The sequence below is a fragment of the Aquarana catesbeiana genome, linkage group LG03 (assembly GCF_042186555.1).
Source record: "Aquarana catesbeiana isolate 2022-GZ linkage group LG03, ASM4218655v1, whole genome shotgun sequence".
NCBI classification, from domain to species: domain Eukaryota; kingdom Metazoa; phylum Chordata; class Amphibia; order Anura; family Ranidae; genus Aquarana; species Aquarana catesbeiana.
The window spans coordinates 183,419,524-183,443,226 of record NC_133326.1 but is presented as its reverse complement, the minus strand read 5'-3'; the positions used below and the strand labels follow the sequence as shown (position 1 = coordinate 183,443,226).

Below are 23,703 nucleotides of genomic sequence, written 5' to 3'. Positions count from 1 at the left end.
CCTTCCATTTGTCAAGTGTGAGATCGGGTATAACTGGGCTACTTAGTGATGATAACAGTATTAAAAACCAACTCTGGAAACGCTGAGTAAGATGTGTTATGATGCTAAAAAAAGTCTGTTGGAATGCTTTTACATGACTGGAAAAAATAAAGCGGACATCGTTTTTTGTAATTGCTGTCGCTAGGTGTAGTGTTTGCAGTACATTGTATACACCATCCAGGCCCCCTCTCCCCCTTCGCAAATCACCTACTATCACAATTGCTGCCTATATCTTACATGGCAATTTTTTTTATTTATTCTTTTTTCCAGCAGCATGCTGCCTTTGTAAATCATCATTGTGTTTCTCTAGCAAATTAAAGGTAAATTAAGAAGGCCACCACCCCTTCTTTCTAACATAAGTTTGCACCAATTCCAGAGAATTTCTTCTTGCATGGTTATCGGTGCTAAAATTGTAGAGGCTGCAGTAATGACAAAAATATTAGGTTTGTTGTTTTTAAATACAGTTTGCAACTGATGTATTAAATTAAACTTTTTGGAAAAATGTAAGAATGATCCTTCATATATGGTAGCTAATATGGACCCATATGAATTTATACTTTGCCTCTTGGAACTCTTAACTATATGAACACATGTTAATGACAAATTTTTAGTAGGCCGTATGCGCAACAGAGGAGTGCCAGTGGGTGTGATAGTGGGCATAATGTGGAGAAAAAGCAATCAGAGGTTATTATTGATGGCAGTATGTGCAACAGAGAAATGCCAGTGGGTGTAACATCATGTGCAGGAGAGGAGTTAAGAGGGTATTACTGGTGGCAGTATTTGCGGAAGTGAATGCAGTGGGTAAAACAGCACCATGACAGAAGAGGCCTAGGTCCAGGGCATATTTTTCTTCTTGAGGGCCTGTGACTTGCTACACTTATAATTATTACTCAGCAGTGCAATGAAATGACCACAGAATCAAATGTTAATTAATATGCAATATTTAACAATTTCATGCCTATTTCCCCCTAATTTTACAAAATCTGGGCCGAATATGCTTTCTAGTACACCACTGTCTTGAGGCAGCTGTCATTTTCATTCTACATGATGTTTAATTTTTAACCACTAAATACGCTTATAACTGATAACATAAAAAAGCCAAAACTAAACTTTCTAAAGCCGTAAAAATGTTATGAGTAGAAAAGAAAACATTTTTCTTAATGCAATAGTTATACACTGAATTTGTAGCACTCAGGTGTTTTATATTTGGAATTACTGTGTTCCTAATATTGCTGTTTTTCCACCTTGCATATTATAGGAGAATACAACTCTGTCACATTTATTATTTAGCCAAACAAAACAATAAAAAGACTGCCTATAGAACAATGTCCAGGGGAGCAGTTGTTTTAATGTCTTTTTCTGACAAGGCACATTGATGTGTTACAGAATTTATTAAGCGACCTTGGAAGCCAGTGATAGTTCAGTAGTTACATGGCAGTTCAAGAATGTTCATTTCTCCCTCAAGCTGTTAATGAACAACATGTCAATGCTTTAGTGCAGAAATCAGCTGAAGTGGTAGATGAATCCAATTCAAGCATTAAGTGAAAGAAAGCCTACAGTTAAATCTTCACAGTTCTGTACTCTTGTAAGGGCAAATTCAACTGAATGCAATCAGAATTAACACAGCATTGCTATGAGCTAAAGCACAGAATTTAGAGAGGAATATATGTGTGTATATATATATATATATATATATATATATATATATATATATATATATATATATATATGCTGTATACATGTACACACACACGCTGAGACACTAAATTATAAAAGAATATTAGGGATAATTAGATTTCATTATACTGAAAGTTAACTTCGAACTGAAAATTCCTTTAGGACATGGCAAATATAAAACTAAACTATGCTACTAAAAGTCATCCACAGGCTGCTGCTTAGGAACAGTACATACAATATCTCACAAAAGTGAGTATGCCCCTCACATTTTTGTAAATATTTTATTATATCATTTCATGTGACAACACTGAAGAAATTACAGTTTACTACAATGTAAAGTAGTGAGTGTACAGCTTGTATAATAGTGTAAATTTGCTGTCCCCTCAAGGTAACACGCAGCCATTAATGTCTAAACCACTGGCAACAAAAGTGAGTACACCCCTAAGTGAAAATGTCTGAATTGGGCCCAAAGTGTCAATATTTTGTGTGGCCACCATTATTTTCCAGCACTGTCTCTTGGGCATGGAGTTCACCAGAGCTTCACAGGTTGCCACTGGAGTCCTCTTTCACTCCTCCATGATGACATCACGGAGCTGGTGGATGTTAGAGACCTTTTACTCCTTTACCTTCCATTTTGAGGATGCCCCAGAGTTGCTCAAGAGGGTTTATGTCTGGAGACATGCTTGGCCAGTCCATCACCTTTATCCTCAGCTTCTTTAGCAAGACAGTGGTCATCTTGAAGGTGTGTTTGGGGTCATTATCATGTTGGAATACTGCCCTGCGGCCCAGTCTCTGAAGTGAGGGGATCATAATCTGCTTCAGTATGTCACAGTACATGTTGGCATTCATGGTTCCCTCAATGAACTGTAGCTCCCCAGTGCCGGCAGCACTCATGCAGCCCCAGACCATGACACTCCCACCAACATGCTTGACTGTAGACAAGACACTCTTGTCTTTGTACTCCTCACCTGGTTGCCGCAACACACGCTTGACACCATCTGAACCAAATAAGTTTATCTTGGTCTCATTAGACCACAGGACATGGTTCCAGTAATCCATGTCCTTAGTCTGCTTGTCTTCAGCAAACTGTTTGCAGGCTTTCTTGTGTATCATCTTTAGAAGAGGCTTCCCTCTGGGACGACAGCCATGCAGACCAGTTTGATGCAGTGTGCAGCGTATGGTCTGAGCACTGACAGGCTTGAACCTCTGTAGCAATGCTGGCAGCATTAATACATCGATTTCCCAAAGACAACCTCTGCATATGACGCTGAGCATGTACACTCAACTTCTTTGGTCGACCATGGCGAGGCCTGTTCTGAGTGTAACCTGTCCTGTTAAACAGCTGTATGGTCTTGGCCACTGTGCTGCAGCTCAGTTTCAGGGTCTTGGCAATCTTCTTATAGCCTAGACCATCTTTATGTAGAGCAACAATTCTTTGTTTCAGATCCTCAGAGAGTTCTTTGCCATGAGGTGCCATGTTAAACGTCCAGTGACCAGTATGAGAGAGTGAGAGCGATAACACCAAATTTAACACACCTGCTCCCCATTCACACCTGAGACCTTGTAACACTAACGGGTCACATGACACCGGGGAGGGAAAATGACTAATTAGGACCAATTTGGACATTTTCACTTAGGGGTGTACTCACGTTTGTTGCCAGTGGTTTAGACATTAATGGCTGTGTGTTGAGTTATTTTGAGGGGACAGCAAATTTACACTGTTATACAAGCTGCACACTTACTACTTTACATTGTAGCAAAATGTAATTTCTTCAGTGTTGTCACATGAAAAGATATAATAAAATATTTACAAAAATGTGAAGGGTGTACTCACTTTTGTGAGATACTGTATATAGATCTATTTCACATTCATATAATTTAAAGGTAATTTACACAAAGCAAGTGCTGAAATAACCTTGCCCCGCACAACAATATGGTGTTTGCCTAAAACATACAAAAATGCTCAGTTATAATGTTCAACAGGTTACATTAGTAAATACATTTAGAATTCAGGGTATTTAATTTACTAAGAAAGTCAGTGCAAGGTATTAGAGGTATTGGTATTAGAGGTATTTGTCCCAGAAGTAGTAAATATGGTTATGACTATTCAAATTAACTTATGTGAGAGATTCTTGATTTTTAGCACTGGGAGAAGACTTCTTGATTTTGAATTAGCTTAATACTACCAATTAAAACATTTTGTATCATTTATCGAAGCAGTAGTAGTACTTATTTAACTGAATACTGAATATCTTGGTGGAATACAATTCATAAAAACAGACAGACACAGTCTTTTTTTAAATTTTTTAAAATTAAATTTAGCATGCCTTCCTTGATTATCTCTGGGCAAAGTAAATGTTTTGTCCTGAGCCTATATTACTGAAACCTCTCACTGAAGATATCACTGAATGTTAAAAAAGATTCTACTCTGAATAATCTCTATTTTTGACAATTCCCTAGAATGATATTTATAAATTCCTAAATCACAGAGTAATTTATAAAGGAACTTTGTGATTAGGTTTGGATATGGAAAGAAAACCAGCTTTTCTATCTTATGGCTGGGTAAAAGTGGAAATTATGTGTTGATTGGCCATGCTTAAACTACATAATTTTGCTCTACGGTGCATCAACTGCAATAAAGGTATGAACTACAAATGTGGGCTTTGAAAGTTGAAAGCATATAATTAATAACTAAAATTCAAATCAGCAGAAATGCATTGGAATCATTAACCTTCCCAAAAGCAAAATTATTTAAAAAAATCCCATTAAGTGTATAATAATAGGTTTGTGTGATCACGGACATATGTACGCAGATGATCACATACAGATGTGCGCAGATGATCACGGACATATGTGTGCAGATGATCATTGGGACATATGAGTTTACTGTTACATATGTGGGGGACAGGTGTTTTTACTGTGTGGGGACATGTGTGTGGTGACAGTGTTTTGGGGACACTATTTTAGGGACATTGTGTGGGGACACTGGGCCGGTGATCAGTGTGTAAAAAGCTGTAAAAAAGCTCATACTCACTGGTCACCGGCCAGCTGCAGCGATCTGCTCTCCTCTCCTCTCCTCTCTGACAACTTCCGTGTGAGGAGAGCCGATTGCCTAGCAACCGGCTCTCTATTTACGTCACATGATGGCTGTTAGTGGACACAGCCGTCATGTGATCAGGAGGGCCAATCACAGGGAACTCCTACCGATCTGAGATGTGCCGTGTCCGGGTGACATGAGCACATCGGGATCGCGTGACTGCGCGGGCACCCTCCTTCTGAGGGACGTTCCTGAACGTCCCTCAGAAGGAGGAAGCACCCACCTGTTCGTAAATGTGCAATGGCCGGGTGGGAGGCGGTTAAAAAAAATTAAAATAAATCCACTCCTATAATAATAAAATATACAGGTGGGTGTTAAAACATGGTGATCACTGCAAAAGTTACAAAAGTATCTGGTAGTGCTGCACAGGAATAAATGTAATAGACTCACTTGCTGCTGTCCATTTCTTGATCAAGTAGTATTCTATTTTGTAGCTGAGTAGACAATGGTACTAGTAATCTTCCTTGTACAGCCAAGTGGAATTCCTGTAGGTTGTTGCAGGGAAAAGATCCCTGGGAGAACCTGTCAGAGCCCTGGCCGCAGGCGTTCTAACAGGTGTGAAAAAAAATTCAGGATGACTAAAAAAAAAATGCAGAGCTGCTCTTAGTGACGTCACTGTGTTCCCCATTTTTACTTCCAACTACTTTCGATTGAACCATCAATCTTTCTCAAGGAATTCTGCAAAAAGCACAGAGTGCTCTTTATATTGCACTCTTCCTCCTCCTTCTATGGTTAATTCCTCCTTTGCTGGATAAAAATTTCCTCTCTCCCTTTATCTTCCCATAGGCTGGAGTAGCAGAACCATTACACAAATCCATCATGTCAATTTGTTAAACATTCACTTTATTTCCTCAATTAAAAATGTTATATGGGAAGAGCCCTATGTCACTATTTAACCCTGTGGTTCACATTTGGTCCTGCCTATGTAGACCCTACATAGCGTGATAACGTGAGTCTGGGGGGAAATAAACTTTCTTTAACATTTTTTAAACATTTTAAAACCTTTTAAATATTTTGGATGAGTAACTTCAGATGTTCTTTTTTTCTTTTGAATAGTGGGTGCTATTTCTAATCCTTGGCTTCTTCTTCTAAAGCTGGATACAAACTATACAATTTTCTGTAGATTTTTTACTTCAAATTTACCAAAACTATATAATAGGAGGTCAAACCTTAAGATGGCTTTCACACCGAGCCGCCCATAGCGCCGGCGGTAAAATGCCGCTATTTTTAGCGACGTTTTACCATCGGATTTGCGGCGCATTTCGGCCGTTAGCGGGGTACTTTTACCCCCCGCTAGCGGCCGAGAAAGGGTTAAAAGCACCCGCAATGTGCCGCAATAGCAGCATTTTTGCCGGCGGTATCCCAGCGCTGCCCCATTGATTTCAAAGGGGAGCAGCGGTGGAGGAGCAGTAAACACACCGCTCCTTCACCTCTCCAAAGAAGCTGCTGGCAGGACTTTTCCTGATGTCCTGCCAGCGCACCGCTCCAGTGTGAAGGCCCTCGGGCTTTCACACTGGAGACAATGGAGCGGCTGTTTGAGAGCGGATTGCAGTCGCTATTTTTAATGCTATAGCGCTGGCAAAACACCCACGGTGTGAAAGGGGTCTAAGAGATTCAATTTGTATGCAATCAGGCAGGCCCTTGCACTACATGGTTTTGTTAAATCTAAAGGAAACCAGCCAACAAAAGTTGTATCATGTGTAGGGGGTATTATACTCAAGTTTTTTAAGCATAAATCTGTGTCTTTGTGGGAGTTTAGAGGAAAGAATCATTGAGTAAATCCCAATGTTTTTTGATGATCTGCCTCTCAACAGAGATCTGGGTAGTATATTTCAATACAATTGCTAAATCAAACTTATTTTCTGCATCATTCTTCTTCCTGCTGCTGGTTTCTTATAATAAGGCTTCCCTGGATTAATGCCCTACCTGCTCTGCTTCCTCTTCCAAACTATCTTTTATATATCCTCTCTCAATAAACTGAGCCATCAATTTTGTTGCTTCTTTCTTGTAGTCCTCTAATTTACTACAGTTATGCCTATGCATTTTATTGATTTTATTTACCCATTTTGTTACTGGACTTCTGGAGGATCTGTCTAATTCAGTTCAGCTGCAACAACTTTCCTTTTGGGGCTCTATTTCCTCTTACTTGTGCTGAAGGATTACCATTTTTTTAACTGCTTCCCTTCCAGCCACTGTAAATGAATGGCTGGACAGAAGCAGCGCCGATGTGGGTGGATGTACTGTACCTGTACGCCCTGTATCCACTGCTTGTGCATGCTCCCTGTCCACTGGACACAGCGGAACACTGATCTTTGTACTGGACCACTGTGAACAACCCTGGTACCATGTCATCACTGTAGCCAACCAGCGATCACATGGACAGTAGTAAATAAAATGTTATTTCCTGGAATCTTTGTTTACTACTGTGCGAGCTCTATGATTGGTCACAAAGATCACATGGTACAGGGCCAATTACAGCAGCCCTGTACCATGTGATAGCTGTGGCCAATCACATTTATTACAGTATTTCTCAATGGCTGCAGGGATGCAGCTGGAGGGAGTGAGAAATTATTAATTTTACAGCCATCATGGCTGTAAAAGCAATCACAGTATATAAAAAAAAATCCAATCACTCCACCCCCAGAGTAGTACAGTGTCCTCAGTAGCAGGCCATGCATTTGACACCTAGGCCTTCAGTGATGTCTTACCTGCATTAATCCAGCAATTTTTTCAGTACAGAAAAAATGGGGACATGGATTACCTACAAATTAGCAAAATTACCTAAAGTGGTATTAAACCCAAAAGTAAATAGTTATTATATTGTGCCCTACCAATTCTTAGATGTGATGGCTGCATTTTTTTCTTTTTAAGGCTTTTATTCTTTTATTTTCATCTGATGATCTGAATTAGTTTGTTTTTCAAAAGGACAAGCTCTCTTGCAGATATATCAATTTACAGGGATGAGACAAACCATTTACCATTACTAGGGGTGCTTACAATGATCAGCTTTTATTTATGTAAAACCATCACATATCCCATGAGGCTACAGAAGCTGGGATGCACAGCAGTCTGCTGTGTACATCAAGCTACCTCTGATCTGTCACATTTAGGTCTGGAAAAATAGAAAAGGATGCAAACATGATTGTATGCCTGCTAGATGGCCCTGGTGTCACCAACTCAAAATCAGATTGGTTAAAGTTACAGTTTCATGTACTGTAAGCTAAAGGTGCCTGCACTGTTGATTCTGAAGGCCTCAAGGCAGATTTATTTGACCCTGGCAACACACAATGGCTATCATGGCTGACATATGAATGGATAAAAGCTCAAACAACACTGGAAGCAGTGAAACCAAAAGTCATGAAATAAAGAGAATGTGTTGAGAACAACACAGTCATGAAAAAAAAAATATGAAAGCATAAGTCAGTGATTCTGATAGTTTAGGCAGTGTTTAGTCCAACAGAAAAGGCCTTGCTGGCCCAGATGACCCACCATTAAGTGTCCCTATGGTGACACTGTACTGCTAGGGTGAAAGTATGTAAAAAATAAATTAAAAAAAATTGAAAAAAAATAGAAATGTAAGAAAACATTTAAAACATTATTACATTATAACTCACTGTCACCAGACAGTGTCCCTAATCACCATCACCCACTTCCAGTGCCACTTATCACTGCCACACAGGTTACAGTGTCCTTTATCAGCACCATACTAGTTTCTGTGTCCCTAATCACTGCCACATCATTTACAGTGTCCCCGATCAGTGCCACACCAGTTACAGTGTCTCTGATCAGCACCACAATACTCCCAGTGTTCCTAATCACTGCCACACCAGTCCCAGTGTCCTTAATCTCTGCCACACCAGTCCCAGTGTCTCTGATCACCGCCACACCATTCATATTGTCACTGATCATTTCCACACCATACCTATTGTCCCTGATCACTGCCACACCAACTGCAGTGTCCCTAATCACGGCCACAACATTCCCAGTGTCCCTGATCACCGCCACACCATTCCCAGTGTTCCTGATTGCCTCTAAACCAGTCATATTGTCCCTGTTCACAGCTATACCCGTCCCAGTGTTCCTGATCAATGCCACACGAGTTACTGTGTCCCTGATCATCACCAAACCTGTTATGATTGATATTGTCCCTAATCATGGCCACCTACTCACAGTGTCAGTAATCACCACCCAACCACTCACAAGGTCTGTGATCACCACCACATCAGTCATATTGTCCCTAATCATCGCCACACCAGTCAAATTGTTCCTGAGTACCACCAAATTAGTTATACTGTCCTTGATCATCTCCAAACCTGTTGCAATGTCCCTGATCACCACCACACTACTCATATTGTCCCTAATCATGGCCTCCCTTTCACAATGTTGCTAATCACTGCCCAACCACTTACAATGTCTATGATCACTGCCACACCAGTCATATTGTCCCTGATCATTGCCAGACCAGTCATATTGTCCTTGATGACTGCTACACCAGTCATATTGTCCCTGATCAGTGCCACACCAATTACAGAGTTCCTCATCACTGCCACACCTGTGCAGTGTTACATTTGCATGCTGCATTCACCGACCCTGGCCTGTTTATTGATCATGTTTCTGCCTGCTGCCTGGACCAATCCTTTGCCTGTTTGCTGACCACTAGGGATGAGCTTCGAGTTCGAGTCGAACTCATGTTCGACTCGAACATTGGCTGTTCGCAAGTTCACTGAACAGCGAACAATTTGGGGTGTTCGCGGCAAATTCGAATGCCGCGGAACACCCTTTAAAAGTCTATGGGAGAAATCAAAAGTGCTAATTTTAAAGGCTAATATGCAAGTTATTGTCATAAAAAGTGTTTGGGGACCTGGGTCCTGCCCCAGGGGACATGGATCAATGCAAAAAAAAGTTTTAAAAACGGCCGTTTTTTCAGGAGCAGTGATTTTAATAATGCTTAAAGTCAATCAATAAAAGTGTAATATCCCTTTAAATTTCGTACCTGGGGGGTGTCTATAGTGTGCCTGTAAAGGGGCGCATGTTTCCTGTGTTTAGAACAGTCTGACAGCAAAATGACATTTTGAAGGAAAAAACTCATTTAAAACTACTCGCGGCTATTGCATTGCCGACAATACACATAGAAGTTCATTGATAAAAACGGCATGGGAATTCCCCAAAGGGGAACCACGAACCAAAATTTAAAAAAAAAAATGACGTGGGAGTCCCCCTAAATTCCATACCAGGCCCTTCAGGTCTGGTATGGATATTAAGGGGAACCCCGGCCAAAATTTAAAAAAAAAAATGACGTGGGGTTCCCCCTAAATTCCATACCGAAGGGTCTGGTATGGATTTTAAGGGGAACCCCGCGCCAAAAAAAAAAAAAAAAAACGGCGTGGGGTCCGTTTTTTTTTTTTTTTTTGGCGCGGGGTTCCCCTTAAAATCCATACCAGACCCTTCGGTATGGAATTTAGGAATTCCATACCAGACCCTTATCCGAGCACGCAACCTGGCAGGCCGCAGGAAAAGAGGGGGGGACGAGAGTGCGGCCCCCCCTCCCTCCTGAACCGTACCAGGCCACATGCCCTCAACATTGGGAGGGTGCTTTGGGGTAGCCCCCCAAAACACCTTGTCCCCATGTTGATGAGGACAAGGGCCTCATCCCCACAACCCTGGCCGGTGGTTGTGGGGGTCTGCGGGCGGAGGGCTTATCAGAATCTGGAAGCCCCCTTTAACAAGGTGACCCCCAGATCCCGGCCCCCCCCTGTGTGAAATGGTAAGGGGGTACATAAGTACCCCTACCATTTCACGAAAAAAGTGTCAAAAATGTTAAAAATGACAAAAGACAGTTTTTGACAATTCCTTTATTTAAATGCTTCTTCTTTCTTCTATCTTCCTTCATCTTCTGGTTCTTCTGGTTCTTCTGGCTCTTCTGGTTCTTCCTCCGGCGTTCTCGTCCAGCATCTCCTCCGCGGCGTCTTCTATCTTCTTCTCCTCGGGCCGCTCCGCACCCATGGCATGGGGGGGAGGCTCCCGCTCTTCTCTTCTTCTTTTCTTCTCTTCTTCTCTTCTTCTTTTCTTCTTTTCTTCTCCGGGCCGCTCCGCAATCCATGCTGGCATGGAGGGAGGCTCCCGCTGTGTGACGGCGCTCCTCGTCTGACAGTTCTTAAATAACGGGGGGGGCGGGGCCACCCGGTGACCCCGCCCCCCTCTGACGCACGGTGACTTGACGGGACTTCCCTGTGACGTCAAGGGGAATGCCACAGGGAAGTCCCGTCAAGTCACCGTGCGTCAGAGGGGGGCGGGGTCACCGGGTGGCCCCGCCCCCCCGTTATTTAAGAACTGTCAGACGAGGAGCGCCGTCACACAGCGGGAGCCTCCCTCCATGCCAGCATGGATTGCGGAGCGGCCCGGAGAAGAAAATGAAGAAGAGAAGAAGAGAAGAAAAGAAGAAGAGAAGAGCGGGAGCCTCCCCCCCATGCCATAGGTGCGGAGCGGCCCGAGGAGAAGAAGACAGAAGACGCCGCGGAGGAGATGCTGGACGAGAACGCCGGAGGAAGAACCAGAAGAGCCAGAAGAACCAGAAGATGAAGGAAGATAGAAGAAAGAAGAAGCATTTAAATAAAGGAATTGTCAAAAACTGTCTCTTGTCATTTTTAACATTTTTGACACTTTCTTCGTGAAATGGTAGGGGTACTTATGTACCCCCTTAACATTTCACACAGGGGGGGGGCCGGGATCTGGGGGTCACCTTGTTAAAGGGGGCTTCCAGATTCCGATAAGCCCCCCGCCCGCAGACCCCCACAACCACCGGCCAGGGTTGTGGGGATGAGGCCCTTGTCCTCATCAACATGGGGACAAGGTGTTTTGGGGGGCTACCCCAAAGCACCCTCCCAATGTTGAGGGCATGTGGCCTGGTACGGTTCAGGAGGGAGGGGGGGCCGCACTCTCGTCCCCCCCTCTTTTCCTGCGGCCTGCCAGGTTGCGTGCTCGGATAAGGGTCTGGTATGGATTTTTGGGGGGACCCCACGCCGTTTTTTTTTTTTTTTTTGGCGCGGGGTTCCCCTTAAAATCCATACCAGACCCTTGGGGGAACCCCACGTCATTTTTTTTTTTTTATTTTGGCCGGGGTTCCCCTTAATATCCATACCAGACCTGAAGGGCCTGGTATGGAATTTAGGAGGACTCCCACGTCATTTTTTTTTTTTTTTATTTTGGTTCGGGGTTCCCCTTTGGGGAATTCCCATGCCGTTTTTATCAATGAACTTCTATGTGTATTGTCGGCAATGCAATAGCCGCGAGTAGTTTTAAATGAGTTTTTTCCTTCAAAATGTCATTTTGCTGTCAGACTGTTCTAAACACAGGAAACATGCGCCCCTTTACAGGCATACTATAGACACCCCCCAGCTACGAAATTTAAAGGGATATTACACTTTTATTGTTTGACTTTAAGCATTATTAAAATCACTGCTCCTGAAAAAACGGCCGTTTTTAAAACTTTTTTTTGCATTGATCCATGTCCCCTGGGGCAGGACCCAGGTCCCCAAACACTTTTTATGACAATAACTTTCATATAAGCCTTTAAAATTAGCACTTTTGATTATTCATGTTCGTGTCCCATAGACTTTAACGGTGTTCGCATGTTCGAACAAACTTTTTTCCTGTTCGCATGTTCTGGTGCGAACCGAACAGGGGGGTGTTCGGCTCATCCCTACTGACCACGTGTTTGCCTGTAGCTTGAAGTTAACCATCTGCACATTCCACTGACTATGTTCCTGTAAGACACCAGTTCCAGCCATCCCCTGCAGACAACTGCACTCCTGGAACTACAGGAACTCTTTTGTTTTTCCTTTCTTCAACCTCCTGTATTTCCTGGCCAGTGAACATGGCACTCCTTGGGGCAGCCATGTACCAGCAGGCTTGGCTTGCTTGGCTTATAGGAGCTGGGACTGCTTTAGATGATGCTACAGTAAGCTATACTCTCTGACCACTCATACAGAGGTGACCATTATGCTACATTGGTTTTGACACAATTGGTTGATTTGTGTGATACACAAGATACAATGTACATAATCAGTCCAAACATTAAAACCTTCTTACACATGTGGTATTTCCATTCTAAGTAATTCTAAGTATTCCTATGCTGTGTGTGAGAAATATCTTATTAAATTGACAACATTGTGTTAAAAAAATGTTTTTTCATTTGCTTTCTGCAATTTCCAAAAACTTGTGGCAAAAGTCTTAAAAAGACTCACCATGACTCTTAAAAAATACCTTGGGGTGTTTACTCTCCACAATTGGGGCATTTTGTGGGTATTTCCACTGTCCTAGTGCTTCAGGGCCTCCAAAAATGTGATAGGTAGTCAGGAAATTAGATGTAAAATTTATGCCCATAAAACGCCTGAAGGTTCTCCTTGGATTTTGGGCCCCTCTATGCATCTAGGTTGTGAAATGTCTCAAACATGTTTCATCCCCATACTCAGGTTGTGTAGCAGAATATGTTTTAAGGGGCAATTGTAAGTATACCCACGCTGTGTGTAAGAAATGCCAACTTTGTGAAAAAAAAATTAAAATTTCTTAATTTTCCAAAAAATTGGGACAAAAATTACACCTTCAAAAAACCCACCATGCATCTTACTAAATACATTCAACTGTCTACTTTTCAAAAAGGGGCCATTTGGGGGATATTTGTACTGTCCTGGCATTTTTGGGCCTCAGTAAATAAGATAGGCAGTCAGTACATCAGGACTGATCAATTTTAAAATATATACACCATAGTTTGTGGACTGATAGCTTTCACATAGACCAAACAATATACACCAGTTTGTTTTTTTTTACCAAAGCAATGTAGCAAAATACCTTTTAGCCTAAATTTTTGAAGAAAGATCATTTATTTGCAAAATTTTAAAACAGAAACTAAGAAAAAAGTTTTCTGTCTTTTTTCATTTATATTGCAAAAAATGAAAAACCCAGTGGTGATTAAATACCGCCAAAAGAAAGATCTAGCTGTCTCAAAAAAGTAATAAAAATGTTATTTGGATACAGTGTTACATGACTGAGTAATTATCATCTAAATTATGACAGTTTTAAAGACTGAAAAATGGCATGGACTGAAAGGTGGTGAACGTGTCTAGACTTCAAGTAGTGAATGCAGAGAATATATGATATTGAAACAAGGGTTACAAATATCACAACCCTGACTGGAAGAACTGCAGTTCACCCCAATTTTTTGCGCTAAATTTTCTCTGCTCAGCACAATCAATGTCATGACAGCCTGGCTTAACACTCATGCTGCAGTCCAAGCTACTCCTTCTCTGCTTTTCAAATCCTTCATAACAATCTTTCCATCTTGGTAAACAATCATTCATGTATGTTATGCTTCTGCTACAATATGAAGAAGTATAAAACATAAACATACGCAATAAACATACTAAAAGCATGCATGAAAATTATTTGAAAATGCAACTTTCATTATGATTTTTGTGTGACATTTAAAGCTTGCACTAACAGTAGTTTACAGTAACTATTTATATTTTAAGCACTTAATTTAAACACATGGGAACCCAGAAAAGGATAGTTGTACTTTAGAACACATACGTTTATTATAACTGGGGACACTAAACAAAAAATAATAATAATCAAGTTTACATTTTCTTTAATTAGTCTACCTAAATGAACTCACCCTCATCCTCCCATTTCGTATTGCAGGGCCATCCTCTGCTAGTCTGAGCACATACAAGTCCATCTTGTATTCTCTGCCTCCCCGTATGCTGAAGCCGAATCCTTTAGCTCCCTTCTCCATCTCTACCGTGAAATAGTCATAATCCTGCAATATGCAGTCCAGATATGTTATAAGTTAAAGCTTACTGTGATTCACTCAGAATGCCCAGCATGCAATTGATATTCATCCTGGTTTTGAACATGCCCTGGATTGTTAAACATTGTTTACATTCTATGAAATGTTCAGCAAAGTGATGAAAAGCCTATCTCATCAGTAAAAAGGTGAACATTGAGAATAAAAGATTAAAGCAAAAACTTCAATTTAAAGCAGAACTTCAGTTTTTACCAAATTAGACAGTGTGCACATCGTTATACTCATAATAGTAATAATAAAATAACAGCAATACTAATAGTAATAATAATAGTAGAAGTGGCCTAATGCACACATAGTTGGACCAATTAAAGGTGCACTGAAAAGTGAAATAAAAATGAAGTAGAGCTTAAGAAGAACCTCCAGACCTAGTCTGTTGCCTAGATTCATCACTTTTTACCCATGGTAGTCTTAACGTTTTGGTATCAAACTTTTATCATCAACTGTACCTACCCAAAGTTCCATATCACAGAGCTGTAATAAAACAAATGGGAAACATTGTTATGGATTTCTGCAGAAATGGCTTCTAAAAAGGTAATCTGATCGTCATCTTTGTGTACATCGACAAAATCTTATTTAACAAATGCACATAGTTTACATAATTATAAATTTACTGAAATTTTTGTTTAAACATTCAAGGAAAATTATGAAAAAATATGCAAACTTGGTCTATTTATATCTGCATGTTCTTTGTTGTCAAAAACCTTAAACAAACAAATTCTGTAATTGCTGATCAGATATACTGTGGTCAGAATGTATTTTGGCATAATCTTGTATATCAAACTTTTTCAGTTCATTTATTTTTTAAATATCTTGCTTGAACAGTCTGCTTATGGTCACAAAATAGCATTTCAGTGAGAAAGATGTGAGGACACAGCCTTGGCATTTCTAAACAACATCATTTCTTCTGTTTGAGCCACTCTATTGTTGATTTACTGTTTTGTTCAGATGACTTTCATGTTGTATGATCCAACTTCTTTTGAGCTTTTGTAACAAAAATCTGCTGTAGAAATCCCTTATATAACTTAAAATGCAGTGGATCTTCAAAAAAACAAACTGTATAAGGACTAACGTAGCATTACAGACCCACACCATTATGCAGTGTTTTTTCCCTCCAGAAATAATGCTCTGCATATGCATTACAAGTTCATCCTTTGTCTACTATGTACACAGAACACTGTTCCAGTAGTGCTGGGGAATATTCATGTTGTTTCAAGCAAAATGGCAATGGGCAGAAATTTTCTTTTAAATAAGAAGAGCAGTGGTTTCCACTATAACGTTCTATGGACACAGCCCTTATGTCTTTAATATTGTAGATTCATAAGCACTTCATAATTACAGATACTTATGTTATCAAGTGCAAGTGACACCTCAGATTCTTATCCCTTACCCTAAAGTTTTTTGTCACATGTCTTAGGATTGGAAACATCCTCAAATATGTGAAGAGGCCCACTTCTAAGGTCATAGCAGTACTGAGGATTCTTTTAAGGCATGTCCAACCATGAACTGGTTTCATTGAAATACCAGGCTCAATATATCCTTTTTCAAATGGCATTTTTTCGAGATGTCAGAAAAGTCACAGATATTTTACATTAATGACTTCTGCTTAAACCACTTCTTCAATAAAGACAACATGTGTTGAATGTGACCGATAAAAACAGTATTGATTATTGTGACTTAGAGGTAGATCAGATCATTAAGTGCCATTCATGCAGAAATACAGAGAACCTACAGGTTTCACAAACCTTTTCCCACAACTGTATACATTTCTGCATGCAAATAGCAAGGGAGGATATAGAGGGTTTAAAACAATGTCCCATTTGACAACACCTCTTGAAAAGTAAAGCTATTCGATTTTTTAATCTGAGATTGGAAAAGCCCAAAACAGTGCAACTAAGGGGTCTAATGAAAGTAAGTCTGAAACATTCTGAAGCTAATTGAAAAAGCATTTAATTTTAAATGCCTAAACCAAAAGCTCAGTCTTATGCTGGTTTTGAGTGATGCCATTATAATTTGTGGCTTACTTTGCTTCTCGCTCTATATAGAAAAAAAATTGTATTAAAACAAGGTTGACTGAGACTGAGTAGCCCATAGGAGCTCACACCAACAGCCAGCTTATAAATATTTTGACTCGGAACTCTTCCAGGCAAAAGCTAAAGTTGCCAGATTGCTGTCTAGTTTCATTTACTAAAAATTAATACATGGTCAATGAACTTATGAATATCTCTTATTTGTTTTAAGTATTAGTAGTAGTAAATGCTTACCTGGAACTGTCGGTAATCAGGGAGTGGATACTGCCTAGTGTCAGGAGAATGTTGCCTGTAATCTATTAGAGGAGGTTGCCTGTAGTCCAAAGGAGGAGGTTGCTGGTAATCGAGTACTGGTGGGTGTCTATAATCTACAGGAGGCTGCCTGTAGTCTGTTGATGGCTGACGGTAGTCCGTAAAAGGTGGCTGCCTAATGTCTGGTTTTACATCTTGTCTGGCTTTTACCTCTGACCTGTAACTGTACAGAGAAATACACTTAAAGACCCAAAGAGGTTGTGGACTGCAATACTATATGCAGTTGCTTAAAGAATGTCTTACCTAGTGCACAGATGTGGGGCCTAATTGTTTGCCATCAAAAATTATAATACCAAATAATAATAAATTTGCCATAACAATCATTACTGTACATCATGTGATTATGTTCACTCTCACTGGCTCTAAAATTCCAAATATAATGCTATCATGCTTAATAATGTATAAAACATACACACTCACTAAAATAGAAGAATACTAACTTATTGTGCTGTTTAATTTTATTTTGGAAATGTCACATTTAATACCTTCGGTCACAACTGGGCTTCTGCAAGACCTTGAATAATCAATATGAAGGTATTATAACTGTGTAGACTTACTTATAAAAGATTCATATTTTGCTCTTCATATGAAAGTCTGAGGAATATTTTCAGAGCTGGGTCTTGGAACTCAGAAAGTCTCTAATGTCTAAGGACTCATTTAGACTATGAGTGGCATTAACACATTTTTATTAATACTACATGCTACTGTATATGTTAAGATCTGCTGACTTAAGGCAAGCAATTCATTTTGAATGGGCTGGCCTGGCAGCAATCCTTACACATGAAAATCAGATATCTGCCTTTTTTTAATGCAACACATTGCAACATACAAATGGGCTTTGTAGTATACTGCAGTGGGGATACTATTGTAACAGTTTGGGAGCCATTCAAAATCAATGTCATAGCATTGTGGTGTATGCAATACCATACATTGCAAGGACACACACTAATTTGCACATTTTAATGCACATTACTTTAACACACCAGTGTGAATGGGTCCTTACATTTGAATGATTTCAGGATGATAACACACACTGACCTTGATTTACTAAAAAAGTCGAGAATTGTAACTTTCAGAGAGAATTTTTCAATAAAAAAGTTATTTTTCCACTTATCTTAATGAATGAAACAAAGTAAAAATTCACTCTGCAAAGAAAACCCATTCATGTTCATGAAACATTGCAAAAAAACCTACAGTACTTGTTTGCACATGATTGGATGACTGAAGTCAGTACAACATTGTCAAATTCAATAAAGCAAAGTCAATATTCACTTTCAAATCCTGTGCAAGCAAAAAACAATTATGTGAAAGTGCAAATTTACTTGAAAAGTGAAAACGCTTTACTTTTATTAAATCCGCCCCACTGTTTAATGGCTTTTCAGAATGCATGGTAGTATATGAGTTAACCCAGGAAAGAATTTTGCGTAAAGATTACTGAGAACTGTATATGATCTTTCAATTAATAATTCTTTTATTAACAAACAGAACAACCATAACTATCAATTGGAATGCAAAACCTTTCTGCTCATAATCAGAACACTGTATCAAACATTGAAGAGAGATAAGCTCCAAAAAGTTGAGCCTTCATTAAAAAGGTTGAATCCTTCTTTGAAAAGATTTGTGAGCCTGTTAGAATAACTAGTATACTTATTAAAAGTTACCTATTTTCATGGCCTTGTAACTGTAGTGGCTGTGGGGGAGGAGGCTGTGCTACTGGACTATGCTGAGCTACTGGACTCTGCTGCGCCATGGGGCTGTGCTGCTGGGCCATAGGACTCTGCTTTTCTGAACTCGGTGCAGACGCTGGACTGTTTAAATCTGTAAAAGGCAAAAGTGTCAAACACATAACACATTCTTTCTTAAACTTACAAGAGGATACAATAAGTAAAATAAAATTGGTGTCCATTATATTTTAAATGTTGAATACTGTTTACAATCCATTATGTGGTATATCTTTCCAACACTCACTTTCTGTGAAATGCTATTAAACAGCTCAAAACTTGATCTCTTTTAGTTATTTTGGGCGTTTCATAACTGTTTTGTTATACTGATTTTCTAAATTGTAGCTCCCAACAGATCAGATGTAATATTTACCTGTTAAGTATTTCCCTTTATGCTGCTTGTTCTCGATGCAGTCTTATGGGAGCTGACCTTCTACATATTTGTTCTACATATGTTTTGGCCCTATCATTTCTATATATTGGAAAAACCCATTTACTTTCTTTGATAGCACTCTTCATCTGCCTGTACCTCACAGCCCAGAGGTTGGACTGCTGGGTATTCTGAATGACTTTATACATCGGACACATGCTGAAACTTTAATTCGTATGCTATTGTTTTATGCTAGAAAACAAATCCTTTTGATGTGGCAAATGCTGCTGCACCCTCAATACAATTTTATTGTATGGTAAATAAATATTTACCTGTCTTCAAGTTAAGGTTCGGGCCTGCCCCAAAAAGTTCTCCAAAATCTGGCAGCCTTGGCTTGACATAGCAAACTCTTTTTGGAAAGATATTCCACTTAACAATTGCAAATCAGAGGGTATATTATCCCCAATTTGTTGGCTTTCTGGTACCATGGATGTGGGCTCTTTAGCTCTCCTGTCTATTGGGGGGGGGGGGGCGAGGCATTGATATGAGTGGTGTGTGTGTGTTTGCTCTTGGTTTTTTACACTATAAGTAGGGTGGGATGATATTGTTTTTGGGCTCTGTTTAGTCCAGTAATACTACACTTAGAAGAAAATATCCAACTAAGGGTACTTGTTTTTTTTTTTTTTACAGCTAACCAGGACAAACCTGAGCAGACCTTCATAATTTCGGACATAGCTGATTTTTAATGCCACATACAGTTATTGCAGTATGTATAACCAGCAAAACCTAAACCTCAATCATCACATTTTACCCTTAATACACTGCGGCAGGATAAAAAATGGAAGGGGAGTATGTGCAAATATGTTGTACATTGTTGAGTAAGAAATAAGAAGAAAAGACTGCAAGTTCCTTAAAGGAAGGGAGTGAAGCACAAGTACAGTATGCAAAGCACTGTGTAAATTGTGGGTGCTATATGAATGCAGTCATGATTTAAGCTATAATTTGAGAGCTTGCTTTCTAGTTATTAGTTTAATGTCAGTATTGAATTTTGTCTTAAAGGTGTTCTATCACATAAATGTAAAATTAGAATAACTTACAGTACATTTAATATACTAAGTTGTAACCAATGCCTACTGATACCTACCCTCCTGAGGAACAATGCATAGTGTTACACTTAAACCTGCATCTTTAATAAGTTTAACAATATCTGCATGAGGCATGTTGATTATAGACTGGCTATTCACAGCTAAAATCCGGTCTCCAACTTTCAGCTTTGCACAGCGATCTGCAGGGCTTCCTTCAATAATTCGGCCAATTTTATGTGGTACAGCTGTAAAGAAAATCATACAAATTAATACTAGCCATTGCTAATAAATAAGCTAAGTTAGAATTTCCAACTTCCACCACTTCATTCTTAGCAGTGTAAAATAAATGAAGACAGCAGTCAGGTGGAAGCTGGGAATTCGGGTACACAGATTTTCATGCCAGAATTCTCAAGACAAATAACTAATTTATTCTACTTGCATTTAAGAGCTAAACATCAGTTTTGGATTGACTTACATTTTATTGTGTATGTAAAGCTAAAAACATGTTTTAATGTTTGATGCAGTAAGTATGGTTTAGAACTCCTGAAAGTTTTTATTTCTTTTTTTACTTCTATCATGGGATTCTGAATGTAAAATTCAAGTTATTAGCTAAATACTGGCTTTATCATTAATGGCAACTATAAAAATAAAAATAAACACAATTACAAACTGGGCATTATGGCTGTTGCAGCAGTATTTTTTAGATCATAGGCCTCTTTGAAATGTTTTTTTTTCAAGAAGCCCCTCTACCCTTCTCTGTGCCTTAAAACTAGTATTGTACAGTGTGATTATTTCATAGCTTAAACAGAATTATTTCTTCATGGATGAAATACATCAAGTACATTCTAATTTTCTTGATATGTCAAAATGGCAAATGGGCAAAACGTGATGTTTTCAGTTCATTAGAACATATGTTTTGTGCTTATTCTAGCAAATATATGCCATGTTGATGTAATGCAATTAACATAGAAGGTGTTCCCAGCAGATGCAGCATTGACGGCAATATTAACCTGGACCTAAACATTAAATGTTAAAATACGTTTTTTTATCAGTTCTTCCTTTTATAAGAGAAAGGATTGTTATAGGTGATAATCATCTCAAGCTCACATTGCAGTTGGCAGGCTAATTTAAGGATAAATCATACTCTATACTTAAAAAAATTAATAAAAAAAACAAAATGCAGAAAAAATGCATTTACAGTACTACTAAGTGTTGGCAGGGAAAGATTAAAGGAAAAGTGCAATAAAATTCAAATTAAAGTCTCGTTTTTCCTTTATAGTACTTTACTGTATAGCATTTAAGGCATATATTATTCTGCCCATAAAACAATTGTGTATATAAATGTAGTGATATTTATTGAAATCTATTGTATATATTATGCAATATTACCTATGCTAAGCTCTCTACTAAAATGCTTTCAAAATTACCATGCTCTTTAAATTCCCTTAGGTCCTATTCTGTGACTTTAAGACGCATTATAGTAATCCAGTTGACTGTTTTTCCTGGACTGTTTGTTCAGATTTATACATTCTTTTTATTGGGTAGTTGTACTTTAGACTATCAAGATTTAACTTTGAAGCACACAAAAAATGTTTCTAGGAAAACTGAAACATGGAGGTAATGGAGGTAATATGTACCATAAAAAATCTAAAATTGCAGTGCTAAACAATATATAGCACAAATGTGTTGGATTATGTATACCAAAAACCCTAATAGTAAACATACACTACAACACAAACACACATACTGTGTATATATACACCCCTCACATTTTTGTAAATATTTTATTATATCTTTTCATGTGACAACACTGAAGAAATGACACTTTGCTACAATGTAAAGTAGTGACTGTACAGCTTGTATAACTGTGTAAATTTACTGTCACCTCAAAATAATTCAACACACAGCCATTATTGTCTAAACAGCTGGCAACAAAAGTGAGTACACCATTAAGTGAAACTGTCCAAATTGGGACCAAAGTGTTAAGATTTTGTGTGGCCACCATTATTTTCCAGCACTGCCTTAACCCCCTGGGGCATGGAGTTCACCAGAGCTTCACAGGTTGCCACTGGAGTCCGTTTCCACTCCTCCATGATGACATCCCGGAGCTGGTGGATGTTAGAGACCTTGCGCTCCTCCACCTTCCATTTGAGGATGCCCCACAGATGCTCAATAGGATTTAGGTCTGGAGACATGCTTGGCCAGTCCATCACCTTTACCCTCAGCTTCTTTAGCAAGGCAGTGGTCGTCTTGGAGATGTGTTTGGGGTCGTTATCATGTTGAAATAATGCCCTGCGTCCCAGTCTCTGAAGGGAGGGGATCATGCTCTGCTTCAGTATGTCACAGTACATGTTGGCATTCATGGTTCCCTCAATGAACTGTAGCTCCCCAGTGTCAGCAGCACTCATGCAGCCCCAGACCATGACACTCCCACCACCATACTTGACTGTAGGCAAGACACACTTGTCTTTGTACTTCTCACCTGGTTGTCGCCACACAGGTTTGACACCATCTGAACCAAATAAATTTACCTTGGTCTCATCAGACCACAGGACATGGTTCCAGTAATCCATGTCCTTAGTCTGCTTGTCTTCAGCAAACTGTTGGTTTTCTTGTGCATCACCTTTAGAAGAGGCTTCCTTCTGAGACGACAGCCATGCAGACCAATTTGATGCAGTGTGCGGCGTACGGTCTGAGCACTGACAGGCTGACCCCCCACCCCTTCAACCTCTGTAGCAATGCTGGAAGCACTCATACGTCTATTTCCCAAAGACAACCTCTGGATATGAATATATATATATATTTGTACACAACTATAAGTGATTGATGTCCATTTTTATCACTTGGACAAATAAATGAAATCTGTGAGAACAACTAGTGACAGTGAAAAAGTCCACACACAGATCAATCGACATCCAGCGAATCTTGCAAAAGGGCTAGAAGAAGTGCATAAACCAGGGGTAGGCAACCTCGGCACTCCAGCTGTGGTGAAATTACAAATCTCATCATGTCTCTGCCTCTAGGAGATATGCCTGTGACTTTCAGGGCCTTGCAATGTCTCACGGGACTTGTAGCTTCACCACAGCTGGAGGGCCGAGGTTGCCTAACCCTAGCATAAATGGTAGTGATCAATGGATGTAGCATCATGCAGGACCCAGGGCTGGAGACATCCAAAAAGTATTGCAAATGGTTTTCTATGGGGGCACTCATGTTGGGTTGTTCCCGAGCCTTGCTGTCTATGTCTATAGACACAGACAGTGGGGCTGATCCCCACCCCCTGCTCTCTTGTCACTAGCTTTTATTGACAGCTGCTGCAGCCAATGGCTCCTGCTGCCTCAGCAAAGCTTGTGAGACCAGGAACTGAGGGGAGAGAGCTGCTATAGATGGGCACAGTGCTGAATCGAATGAGGGCTTAGGTAAATGTAAGGGGGGTGAGGGGGGAAACTACTATCTAAACATGTTTTACATTACTTACGCAATGTGGTAATGCTAATAAATGTTATATATATATAT

At 39.7% G+C, this 23,703-nt stretch overlaps 1 protein-coding gene across 11 annotated transcripts in view; it reads right to left on the bottom strand.

Moving 5' to 3' along the window:
* Positions 1-23,703, bottom strand: part of MAGI2 (membrane associated guanylate kinase, WW and PDZ domain containing 2) — a 1,136,189-nt gene that overhangs the window by 48,917 nt on the left and 1,063,569 nt on the right. For 9 of the 11 annotated variants that reach the window (XR_012242816.1, XM_073619580.1, XM_073619586.1 and 6 more), the window contains 5 exons: positions 20,250-20,435; positions 18,676-18,832; positions 16,937-17,177; positions 15,126-15,146; positions 14,484-14,627 (listed from right to left, as the gene is read on the bottom strand). Coding sequence is in view for 10 of the 11 variants with exons in the window: in XM_073619580.1 (XP_073475681.1) it covers positions 14,484-14,627; positions 15,126-15,146; positions 16,937-17,177; positions 18,676-18,832; positions 20,250-20,435 (749 nt within the window). In the remaining variant the exon portion in view is untranslated. The remainder of the gene's footprint in view (positions 1-14,483; positions 14,628-15,125; positions 15,147-16,936; positions 17,178-18,675; positions 18,833-20,249; positions 20,436-23,703) is intronic. The other 2 variants (XM_073619581.1, XM_073619579.1) reach the window with 1 other exon arrangement.